Source organism: Xyrauchen texanus, chromosome 3, assembly GCF_025860055.1.
Source record: "Xyrauchen texanus isolate HMW12.3.18 chromosome 3, RBS_HiC_50CHRs, whole genome shotgun sequence".
Classification (NCBI taxonomy): Eukaryota; Metazoa; Chordata; class Actinopteri; order Cypriniformes; family Catostomidae; genus Xyrauchen; species Xyrauchen texanus.
In genome coordinates this window covers 42877115-42890414 of record NC_068278.1, presented here as the reverse complement: position 1 = coordinate 42890414, position 13300 = coordinate 42877115, and the positions used below count along the sequence as shown (strand labels likewise).

The following is a 13300-nucleotide window of genomic DNA, read 5'->3' as shown; positions in this document are numbered from 1 at the left end:
GTCAAATTCAAATAAATTACACATGAAGCCAAAGCTCTCAATACATTTATTAATTTATGGCACAAATCTATGCATTGTGGTCTTAAAATGTTTTTAAGCTGTTGAAAAGTACCAAAAATAACATGGTATTGACTTGGGCTGCGTCCATACAGTCAAATATTGATATATTGTAATTTTTTTTGTTGAGACATTGTATCGATACATTAAATCCAACTATTTGTGTATTCATGTCTAGCATTTCAATAAAGAAGCAGACTCGTGCAGTGTTCCTCAGTGTAGTCAGAGATGCTTCTATGAGTGAGAGAGAATTAATCTGAGCCTGCAAGACACACTTTTCTCCCGCAGACATGTTGGGCCTCTCTCTCACGTTTAGCAACCCTCTACAATGTGTGTAAATCACTTGCATACAATGTGAGTAAATCACTCGCATATGCAACTTAAACTGTCAGTGATTAGCCAGATTTCACTCACCAGTGTAGATTAGTGAAGTTGATCAGCACCGAGATCTTTTCACTGCATGTTGAGATTAAAGGTTTGGTTTGACTCGTTTCAAGTGTGTCCAAAAAAGAAATCTACACAATCCATTTGTCACTGAATCATTTCTCTTTTAATATCCTTTCTGTTCTTTACAGTCAGTTGTAGATCACAACAACCAAAAATAAACGTTTAATTCTAATCACACATAGCACGGATGTTGTAAAGAAGCCATTCAATGCTACTCTTGCTGTCCTCCAAGAAACTATGTTCTAGATATCAATGTAAATACTTCACACATGTAAACAATAAATATGTAACCATTTACACTGATGAGCCAAAACATTATGACCACTCACAGGTGACGCTTGGTACTTCCATAGTACTGTTTTGTGTGGGATTTTTCCCTATATGACATGTCTTACCTTGTTTACACCCTACTGTCAAGGTGTATCTTCTGTCCACTGATGAAGCTTGTGCATTCCGCTCTGTCTTTTGCAATGTCACTTTATTCTGTGTGTCATTGTTATATTCTGAACATCCCTGGACAGCTAACCCTTTCCCTGCTTTATGTGGTGTGTATTACAGGTAGTCCGGCCGTACCAGACAATGTCTAACCCTCTGAGTAAGTTAACGGTACTCAACAGCCTACACTCCCACTTCATCCTGGCTGACAACGGCACCACTGGAAAGTATGGGGCTGAGGTGAAACTGCGCAGACAGTTGGAGAAACACATCTCCCTGCAAAAGATCAACACAAGTGAGTCAATTTTGGGGTAATTAGGGATGCAAGGAAAGTTCACCCAAAAATTAAAATTCTGTTATCATTTACTCATCATTATGCTGTTCTAAATCTGTACGACTTTCTGTCATCTGTGGAACACAGAAAGAGACGTTATGAAAATTTTGACACTGCTTTCCAATCAATAAAAGTGGATGGAGATGTCAAGCTTCAAAAAGGACAAATAAAGCATCACAAATGTATCATAAAAGTATAGTCCATATGATTATTTTCCACTATATTGTTATGGAGATAAATGATAGCTTTGGGTGGGGACTGAAATTTAAGGAGTTATACACTTAAAATCATGCTTAACAGCCGTAGACACCATTCACTTTAATGAAATGGAAAAGAGCAGGCGTTCTGCTATAAATAACTCATTTTGTGTTGTGCTGAAGTAAGAAAAGGATGTGGGTTTTTGAAAGATATGAGGGTGAGTAAATGATGACAGAATTCTCTTTTTGGGGTGAATTATCCATTTAATGTGATTACAACAATCAGTTTTGCAAGACACGTACTATTACAAGCCTTATCTAAATTCTGTTATGCTGACGTTCAAATGACCAGAGTAGATTTTCACTATAGATTTCTGTCAGTGCCTAGATCAGCAGATCAAAAAAACTACACAAGCTTCAATATTCAGAGATGACTGCTGACTGCTTTGAGAGCACAAATGCCTTTGTAACTGCACTCTGTCTGTTAATATCCATACAGTCTCTTCATTCACACAAAGATATCATATGATGATGTCACACAGCTGAAGACTTTCAGATTACAGCCAGTGAATGAGTACATTGGAAAAAGATGCTTTAACTTAGTCAAAGTGACACTGAGAAGTGCATTTGATATACACAGAATATTTTCCTCAGTGGTGGGGTCATGAACATGTTGACGTTGCTTGCTTTTTGAGTTTTGTTTCTTTTTGGTGTAAACAAGATCCAATCTGCCGAAATATAATTTTCTATAATAAAGTTCAGTACATGGTACATTACTGTATATCACCATCACCTTTGTGCATCTTTATAATATTGGAGCAATTTAATCAGTTCATAATGATCAGACATAAGGAACAACTAGTAACACTTTTCCCACAACATCAAATAAGCCATTTCATATACCTGCCATACAGCACAAGGTCAACAGGACATTAGCCAGTGATTGACCTCCCTCCCCTGTCATGTGACCTGTGGACTTCCCTTTGTCATCCTATGCCTGGGGTAATAGAGGGGGCTGGGAAGTCAAAGGGACGCTCAGGCGTCATCATTTGCATCAAAAAACAACACCTTTAAAACCAAGCCTCACCCACACTGATTCATTCATCGGAATCAGCATGCACCAAATCACTGATCATCTGATGCATACTGCAAAGAAAACTAAAAAGCACTTTCTTGATCTGGCAAGCTCTAATCTGTTTGGCTGGCATTACACAATTTCCACATGTAAAGGCACACAGGTTTCTTTATCTTTCCACCAGGAAACTAAGTTGCATTTACTATGGACCAAGTTGACCAATGAGCATTTCTAAATAATAACTAATCAGTAGATTTGCCCAAATTTGCTTTGATTGTGACATAATCGTTTTAAAAGAGATTCACTTTTGTCTCAAGCGCTCAGTAGACTTAGTAAACTAGATATTCACAAGCCATATATTACATTACCCTTTATCTTCTGAGTTACTGTATGTCTGTGAAATAATCGGTTCTTATTTTTATTGGACTGACAAATTCTAAACAAAGTCTGTAGTCAGGGCTGTAGATAATGTGGTGAAGGTGGTGACAATTCTAGGAGCCCACAGGTCCAGGTTGGTCTACAACAAATGTATAACGGTATTTTTTTATTTGAAACAGGCCCAGATCAATATACAGATCAAGGGGGCCAGAATTCCTTGCTATGGCACTGTCTACAGTATATACATTTTCTGCAATTCTTCTGTCGTTTTCTGTACAGCAGTTCACAGAGTCTGCTGTGCGATTATTACATTTTTTCACATCTGTCTATTAGTGTGGTATAACCAATGTCAGAAAAACCTGGATCTATATGGCCCATAAAAACAAAATAAACTCTGATATAGTTAATAATACATTGTGATCTTCATTCGAATTTTCACTGAACATTATTTGATAGCACAATCTGTTGTACAGATGTTGCTGAGTGGCAGATCATCGCACAATCGACACGCACAGACAGGCACTCTGCTTCTATTAGTTCGGTGTCATGCTCCCGTGCTAAATTGCATGACCGTTTGCTCTACTTATTCAAAAGAAACTGTTCCAGTGAGTAACACTATTGCTATGTCCATAGGCCCATCTCACTTACTCTATCCTGCTATCCATCTGTCTGAAATGCCTCCTGACCTACTAGAGGCCAAAACTGCAGGAGCCTGGAGGATAGATGTTTTATATTTAGTAAGTTAATCAGGTATGATAATTCACAAAATATAATATAACTAGTGCTGTCAGTCAATAATTTTCTTTTAGCGAAATTAATCATAATTTTGGTAGTTAACTGCGATTAATTGCAGATAAGTACTGAAATTTGACACAATATATATACTTCTTTTTCTATCAAAATAATTTTTTTTCCATCTTAGGAACAAAAAACAATGTGTAACAATATAATGCTTTTATTAACATTTTCCAAATGAAGCCTTCCACAATATAAAGATAGAAATCATTAAAATAGCACTAAGTAAGTGGAAGTTTGACAAATTGAAAGAACTAGTCTCCCAATAAGTTGCATTTTCATTGCAATGGTCATTACATTTCTTAAACTCTCATTCTCCACAATATCAATCATCTGGGGGACTGTGGTTATGTGCTACAGTCAGATATTGATTTGCGTCAACGTCAGGCACCGCTTTGAACTTCACACGAAAAGCGTCTGCAGACAAAAACATCTCATTCTGCGTTATGGTGATAGTTAAGACTTGACGTGCTTCTGTGGTAATTAAAATGTGCCTTTCATAGGCTGAAAAATACTTTAATTCAATCGCAAGTCCCATCTGGGCTTGTTTTGTACATTAAGAGCTCCTTTCCCCATCATTTTATTGCTGACACTAAATCATTGCTGTGTGTTTTTGTGTTGTGTGCATCAGTGTAATGACTCCAGGTGGGCACATTGCAAAAGAGTTCATGCTGGTTTATACTTTATTAACGGTAAATCTATTTATCGCGTAAAGGAAAATTAATCAGTTTTTAAATTAATCGTTATTAACGCGTTCATTCTGACAGCCCTAAATGTATCAAAATGTCACAATTTACTTAATAATATTAATATGCTAATTAATTTGGATATGTCAAATAAACCTGGAGTTATATAAAACTTATAAATAATACAATAATACATGCCTGTTGATATTGTAACTGAAATATTCCCTAATTAATTGCTATTGAATCGTATTGAATTTGAATCAAATGAAATTGCTAAATAAATTAAATACCAATACCTAGCCCTACAAATATTAGTTTATGCTGATTCAATTTTATTGCTAGCCTAACAGCCTACAGTATCTCATTATTCAAATCGAATTAATAGATTAAATTGAAGTATTTGATTCAAAAGAAAAACACAGTCATTTTATAAGGTTAGAAAAGAAAATGCCCCAGGAAATCAATTCCAGGGGGAAAATAACGCCCTATAATGAAAATTGTCTGACCATGCTTCTTTATGGGAAATTCTTGGCTAGAATAAGCAGCATTTTGGACTTTTTGCCATTTAGTCAAAGGTTTGACAATGCAAAACTACCAGCATCCAAATAAAGTCTTACTTCAGTGCCTTCACATTTGAACAGACCAAACCTATTATTTATACATCCAACCCTCTAGCATGTGGAAAATCCAGCCTTCAAACATGTTTGAGCCATATGAGCAGAAAAGATAAAACATGTTTAAAGCTAAACTCATGAAATCATCCTGTGACACATTCACAACACATTTACATACTGCAGATTTACTCTATGATTGGTGTTAAACCCACTTTATCCCAACATCACACTCATGACAGAAGTCTCATAGTATATCTGAACGATATCAGCCCGCAGCCACCTCTTTCTCACTTTCCTTTGCATCAGCTGTGATGGTGATGTTTACTCTGGCTTTGGGCATAGCTCATTTATTTATTTTATTACCTGTCCTTTCCAACACTAAAAGAACATCAGTTATACTCGGAGCCATCACCATGAGGCTCACAGAGCTACAGAGAGCCTATAACATGGAATCAAATCTCTTTGTTTTGGAAGAATTGCAGCAGGCTGCCGCCCCGGCTTACATATTCAGGGTCTGACAAGCGCTGCAGTGGTACTGGATTAAAATGAATAACAGAGCTGCTGCTACTGTCGTTCATTAGGCTTATGAGGAAGGCTTTTCGAGTATTTCACAGATGAGCAAAAGATTAGCAAGCACAGGATACACTGAAGATTTTCCAGCAGGATAAGATGGGATGTGAGGGTTAATTGAATTGTTCACAATTTGGAAGAATTTAATTGGAATTAGAGTGTAAATCCCTCAGTTTACATGGAGAATGTCAATTATGTGGTTCAATGTGCTAATTAGGATGCATGTTACGAAAAAGTACTAAACATAGTACTAAAGATTCTTGGGAGAATTCACTAAGAATTAATTGCGCCCGCTGAAAATGCTGTTTATTTGTTTGCACTGTACCAACTTTTAATTAGATAGTGTAGACATAGATGCTTAGGGTTTTTTTTACTTATACATACGGATTGGGCTTTTTGCCTCTTTATATTCAAATACAAAGTTGAGAGAGAACTAGAAACCAAAGGGAGAGACTGTAGAGCAGGGGACAGGATGGGAACATGGCCTGGGCCAGACTCAAACCCACATATTCCCACATATGCACCACAGCTCAATATCGTAGCATCCACACTGACCACAAGGCCACAGCTCCAACATTAACTGATTAACTATTCCTTAAAGTCGGAACCCATTTTACTTAGTTCTGAATAAAACAGGATATTTAACAAAAAGTAATGTAGGTTTCTTGGGGTTTGATTTTATCCATATGGAATTGATTGGATCATGAAAAGTTGGCGTTCCATACCAGAGTGGAGCCAGATTTAAATGCAAGTTTGCAAAAATAAATAGCTATTTGTGAAGTCAGCAGAAAAGGACAGTTGTTTCAGAGGAAGAACAAGTTATTTCGTTTTGATTAACGATTATGAAGACAATACATGGTTTTATTTGGAATAACATTCACCGATGAATCATTCACAATGAGGCCAGGAACATGCATTTTATATTTCATATTGATTTTAACTGTCCTCATTTTTGCTTAACATTAGTATGCTGTTTTATAGTTAGAAGTTTCTGCCTCTTTCCAACACTCTAGCCGGTCATGTTCACTCCCCGACTGAGAGCTTGATGTGTGGCCGACGGTTTTTCTAACCTAGAAACCTGTTTTAGCCTTCCTTGCACTAACTGGGTCTCTGAGTGATGAGATGATATGTTGGTCTTTTACTTTGGTGGTTTATTTCTGGAATCTGTTCCATGCTGGTCTTCCATGCAGGCCCCATCACATTAGCATAATAGAGCAGTAGATGCTGTATTGACGAGACAAGCTGGGTGCTTTTGGAGCTACACTTTCCTTCAGCCTCTTAAAGGTTTATTTGACTGGGGTTTTTTTTTAATTCTTCTTAAAGGAATATTCCATCATAAATGACATAACTATCCGCAAAGCACTGTTTACATCGAGCAAACTCCACCCACGGGAATTACACTGATAATGGATAACCAAAAGTTTGTTCACTTAAAGTAGTCCAACCTCAAAGGGACAATTTAGACAACTGTACAGATAAAAAAAAAAATTCTAAATAATTCAAGTGTTTTAACAAAAATACGAGCTTCACATTTCTGCTTTTAAATACTCTGATACACTTGCCCCTTATTCCTCTACTGTAAGTGCTTTACTGCACACATATGTTTCCTTTGCTTTTAAAAAATGAGAAATTATATATGAAAATATAAACTATAAAATATAACTTTTGATAGCGATCACAAAGAGCTCCGGTTTCACTTTAATTTAACGATCGTGTAATGGCAATTGTTCCTGATTGTAGCAGGTTCATATACACAGTGTTAATTCCACAGAGTGACACATAGGATGAGATTTATGCTTCCTCCATTTTTGTGGAGTGATAAAATAATGAAACAAAATCTCAAAGATTCATGAGAAATAAGTGCTAGTGGGTTTAATCAAGATGACATTTGAAAGTGAAGAAATTAGGACAGAAATATTTAACTATTGCATAAAATAATATGATATTATTGTCAAGTTCCTGTGTTGTCTGCCCTATGTTCTCTGTTTCACCCATCACGTTTATGTCATGTTTCCGTGTTGTCTGCTCCGTGTTTTCCGTCTCACCCATCACCGATCCCGTTCCATGTCACATTTTCCCTGTTGTCCGCCCTGAGTCTCACTGTCCGTGTGTAAAACTACAATTCCCACAATTCCTGGCCTCTCTCACTGCCTGTACTCTTCATTGTCTCGTTTAGTCTTCATTGTGTATTTAACCCTGTTTGTTTCTCCTTTCCCCTGTCGGTCTTTGTTGTATGTGATGTTCCATGTTTCCAATGTTTTATGCCTGCTCTTGTTCCCTTGTTTGATTGTTCGTGGATGTTTCGTGTTCCTGTTTGTGTTCGTGTTCGTGTGTTTATTTCATTTTCCCATCGTGGACCTTTAATTTGTTCCAGTGTTAGTGTTCTTTTCACCCGTGTGTTAGTTTGTGTTTGAGTTACTTTTCCCATCGTGGACCGTTTATTTTTGCTCCAGTGTTTTGTGTTCCTCTTATTATTTAATAAAACCGCGTTTGGATCCGCACCTCTCGTCTGTCTTGTCCTGCTTCCACACCATTCATGACAGAAGACCGACCACAATGGATCCAGCGGTTCAGCAAGCCAACTATCGCCTGCTCTGCCTGCGGCAAGAGGACCGACCGGTGGAGGATCATGTCGGTGACTTCCTCGAGCTGGCGAGTGTCTCTGACTTCCCGGACTCAGCCCTGGTGTCCTTCTTCCGGGGCAAGGGCCACCGGCAACGTGCGAATGGACTCTTTGCGGCTACATAGAGGTGACTTTGCGGGTCTGCGGCTCACCGTTAACGGTGGGCGTTGCTGAGGAGGACCCTACCTCTCCCCCCTCAGGGATGACTCTCCAGTCGCCCATGGCGCTTCCTGTCACGCCAGCCCCATCTGTCAGCCATCTTCTAGGGCTCCGCCCCTCAAGCTTCTCGAGCCTTCCAGGGATCCGCCTCTCAAGCCTCTCGAGCCTTTCAGGGCTCCGCCTCCCGAGCGTCCTACGGCTCTTCTCCCCGAGCCTCCTACGGCTCCGCCTCCCGAGCCTCCTACGGCTCTGCCCCCAGAGACTCCCGAGCCTCCTACGGCTCCGTCTCCCGAGCCTCCTACGGCTCTTCTCCCACAAACTCCCGAACCTCCTACGGCTCTGCCTCCCAAGCCTTTCACGGCTCTTCACCCAGAGAATCCAGAGCCTCATACGGCTCCGCCTCCCGAGCCTCCTACGGCTCTACTCCCAGAGACTCTAAAGCCTCCTATGGCGCCGCCTTCCTCGGCTCCGCCTCCTGAGCCTTCCAGGGCTCTGCCTCCCGAGCCTCCTATGGCTCCGCCTCCCGAGCCTCCTTCGGCTCCGTGTCCTGAGCCTTCTAGGTCTCTGCCTCCTGAGCCTTCCAGGGCTCCGCCTCCCGAGCCTCCTTCGGCTCCACCTCCAGAGCCTTCTAGGGCTCCGCCTCCAGAGCCTTCCAGGCCTCCGCCTCTAGAGCCTCCTACGGCGCCACCTCCATCGGCTCCGCCTCCAGAGCCTTCCTCGGCTCCACCTCTAAAGAATCCTACGGCGCCACCTCCCTCGGCTCCGCCTCCAGAGCCTTCCAGGGCTTCGCCTCTAGAGCCTCCTACGACACCACCTTCCTCGGCTCCGCCTCCTAAGCCTTCCTCGGCTTCGCCTCCTGAGCCTCCCTCTGCTCTGCCTCTTGAGCCTCCCACGGCTCCGCCCCCTGAGCCTCCAGAGTTTTCCATGGTTCCACCTCCCTTGGCTCCGCCTCCAGAGCCTTCCAGGTCTCCGCCCCTAAAGCCTCTTACGGCGCCACCTTCCTCTGCTCCGCCTCCTGAGCCTTCCTCGGCTCCACCTCCTGAACCTTCCTCGGCTCCGCCTCCTGGGCCTGCCTCGGCCCGGCCTCTGGGGCCTCCCTCGGCTTCGTCTCCCGAGCCTCCCTCGGCTCCACCTCCTGAGCCTCCCTCGACTCCGCCTCCTGAGCCCCCAGAGCTTTCCTTGGTTCCGCCTCCCTTGGCTCCGCCCCCTGGATCTCTCTCGGCTCCGCCTCCTGGGCCTCCCTCAGCTCCGCCTCCTGGGCCTCCAGAGCCTCTCTCAGCTTCGTCTCCAGAGCCCCTCTCAGCTCCGCCTCCGGGACCTGTCCCTGTCCGATGGCCTCCTCCCAGGCTCCCTGAACCGGCCCCTGCTCTACGGCCATCTCCCAGACCACCTAAACTTGTCCCTGCTCGGTCGATACCTCCCTGGCCTCCTAAGCCTATCCCTACCCTGTGGACGCCCCCCAGGCCACCTGACCCGGTTCCTTTCACACATCCCCAGAGACTGCTTGCTTGCCCTCTCGGCCTCCCTGGTCTGCCTGTCTGCTCTTTGTGCCCCCGAGGACTGCCTGATTGCCCCTTGTGCCATGTTCCTGTGTTGTCTGCCCTATGTTCTCTGTTTCACCCATCAAGTTTATGTCATGTTTCCGTGTTGTCTGCTCCGTGTTTTCCGTTTCACCCGTCACCGATCTTGTTCCATGTCACGTTTTCCCTGTTGTCCGCTCTGAGTCTCACTCTCCGTGTGTAAAACTACAATTCCCACAATTCCTGGCCTCTCTCACTGCCTGTACTCTTCATTGTTCTCACCTGTGTCTCGTTTAGTCTTCATTGTGTTTGTGTATTTAACCCTGTTTGTTTCTTCTTTCCCCTGTCGGTCTTTGTTGTATGTGATGTTCCATGTTTCCAATGTTTTATGCCTGCTCTTGTTCCCTTGTTTGATCGTTTGTGTGTTTATTTCATTTTCCCATCGTGGACCGTTTATTTTTGCTCTAGTGTTTTGTGTTCCTCTTATTATTTAATAAAACCGCGTTTGGATCCGCACCTCTCGTCTATCTTGTCCTGCTTCCACACCATTCGTGACAATTATAGAAACTGAATACAAATATACACTATATTTTAGATAATTTTTTTATTAAAAAATTAATTGATTTGATTAAAAAATATATTTATAATTTTTTAATAAGTTCCAAAAACAAAAGTGTAAATGTTGACAAGTTGACCAAAAAGAGAGAAATATAAAAAAAGTATTTTAATATAAATAAATATATACAATTTTTATGTAATTCATATAGTTTTAATCAGTTCAATATTTTATTATTTTATTTATATATTTGAAGTTAAATATGTAAAAAATTACTTAAGGTTTATTACACACACATCCACCTTAAGAAATATGACAATTTATATGACAATTAACCATGAAATCCCTAAAAGAGACAATTAATCATCATATCCCTCAAACAGACAATTAATTGTCATAATCCCAATAATTTTTTGGCAATTCATCGTGAGATGAATTTCATAATTGCGATCTTTCAAGTCACATGTTACGATTCACTGTTGTCTGCCCTGTGTTTTACCTCTGTCATCTGTTCCCCTGGACTACATTTCCTTTGATTCCCTGCCCTGATCGCTACCAGCGGTTCCCTATTGTTTTCACTTGTGTTTCATTTACCTAATTATCCCTAGTGTATATATTGCCCTGATGTCTGTTCCCCTTTGTAGGTTGTTAATGTTTCTATCCAGTTCATGCTCCGGTTCTATTCCTGTTTGTTTACCTTTTGTTTCACTTCCTGGTTCCCTGTATTGCCTGAGTCCTTTTCCTGTCCTGAGTGCACAGTGAGCAAACGAAGTAGCACATTTTCTGAACTTAAAGATGACACCTATATAAACCTATTAATTTAACATGAAAATGTTATACTGTGTCTCTGCAAGCAAGCGACATTATAAAACAAAAACATCTGTTTGTAAAGTGCAAGTGCGCAGTGTTGGCAATCTAGTTTTGTCTCGTCACATCGTGACCCTCCATTATAAAACAGCACCTTTGACACGAAAGGCAGAAACAGCAAAAAATGCCTTGTGTGTAACACTAACAGAACTACTCAGACTGAAGAGAAACACTTAAAACAAAATTCATCACCCTGCTACCCTGCCTCATCTCCATCATCTGACATGGGCTATACAGGTATTTTCTCAGTCTTTGTGAATTTGTCAAGTTTAATAATAAAATTACTGGTAATAGAATACAGAATAATAATATAAATACTAAAATATTAATACTTGTAAGATGCATAATATTCATAATATTATTTTATTATCTATCATTAATATATTGTACGTGTTATTATCTTTCAATAAACATCATAACTGATTTCGCAACAATGTCCCCTCTTTTAGGATTTCATCTGTTACCATGTTCAGTACATTTGACTTGTGAGCCTTGACTGTTAAAGGGATAGTTCACCCAAAATGAAAAGGAGATGTTAGGCTGAGAATTCACTTTCACATTATGGTAAAGTAAATGTTGACTTAGACTGACCTTCTGCCTGACATTTTTTTGTGCTACACAGAAGAGAGAAATGTATGTGAGGAACAACATGAGGTGGAGTCATGATGACAGAAATAGAATTTTTGGATGAATTTCTTTTTAGTTACCTGGTTAAGTTTTAGTTAAAGGTATCTGCCAAGAACAACGATATAAATGTCACATGACTTAATTAAGTCTTGCTGGGAAACAAGTGAATTAAGAAGGGCCAGAATGTAGGCGGTATTCCATCTGAAAAAATAAATAAAATTTAGAGGTATGAATTTAGAAAAGTAGCCACCAGTGAGATGTATGTGATATTGTTTCTTATGCAGAAAAACAGTTTCTGGATAATTCAGAGCACAGAGCTCAAACAGAGCACTGGATGAAGTTGATATTAATCTACAATCAAATGAGGTAACTTTGAGAAACTTCAACTAGTGCTGTGTCATGTGAAGTCTTTTAGAAATGCATTTTAGCAAATAGTTACATAAATGTCAAAACACATACTGAAGAAGATATAAAAATGCATCTCTCAAAGTCACCAGAATTGAACGCTTTGGTGTTGTTTTTGCAAACATTTCTCCCAGATGTGTATGCCCCCAGATCCCCCTACACAGTAAGGGTACAGTTCTTTTCTTGGTAAGGTTCCTTTGTGTACCCCGAGATGAAATCCTGCAGGCACCCCTGATAACATGTATATGCAAAGTAAGATATTTAAGTCACAGACAGTAAATTACTAAAAACATATTTATATAAGTATGCACTGATAATATGCTTGTACAGTAAATTAACACAACATTGAAAAAACATGCTTTTATATCCCAGTTATTTTAGCATTATACACCTTGCCATGAAAATTTGGCAATACTACTTTGACACTTGTGATGGCACCCCTGAATATCACACTTTGGAATCTTCTGATTTCAAACAAATTCAAAACAACTATTACTTTTAAAATGGGTCCTAGTGCTTATACTGTAGGTTCTCCACTCTAACCATTTTACATTGATCTCATCAACCCATCAAAATGGCTGTGCATTTTTGCTTCTATTTTCATGTTAGCTAGTTTTTGTTCTTGACTATGAGAATGATGATGATAACAGACATAACAGGCTTAATGTGAGTATTTGCGGTTATTTGATCTGCATTTGGAGGTCCCAGGAAACAAGTTATGCACTGAATCAGAGGATAGAACCAAATGAGTAATGCATGTTTTCTTCACTACTTTGGGTTTTAAATCACCCTTTATCTTAATTTGTTTGCCAAGCATGTTCATAAGAACACATTATACTATTTTGGACTGCATCTTGTATATATACCTGTTGTGTTTAATCTCTTGAATAAATAAATAAACAACATTTGTAACTGCCAGACAGGGAATAGGAATATTCACACAAGGAGTAAATTA

The 13300-nt window shown here is 40.2% G+C and overlaps 1 protein-coding gene across 1 annotated transcript in view; it reads left to right on the top strand.

Annotated features, from left to right (window-relative positions):
- LOC127627162 (transient receptor potential cation channel subfamily M member 3-like) overlaps positions 1–13300 on the top strand; it is a 140483-nt gene that overhangs the window by 66663 nt on the left and 60520 nt on the right. Inside the window, exon 6 of the mRNA XM_052103430.1 lies at positions 1063–1234. Within this exon, the coding sequence (XP_051959390.1) occupies positions 1063–1234 (172 nt within the window). The remainder of the gene's footprint in view (positions 1–1062; positions 1235–13300) is intronic.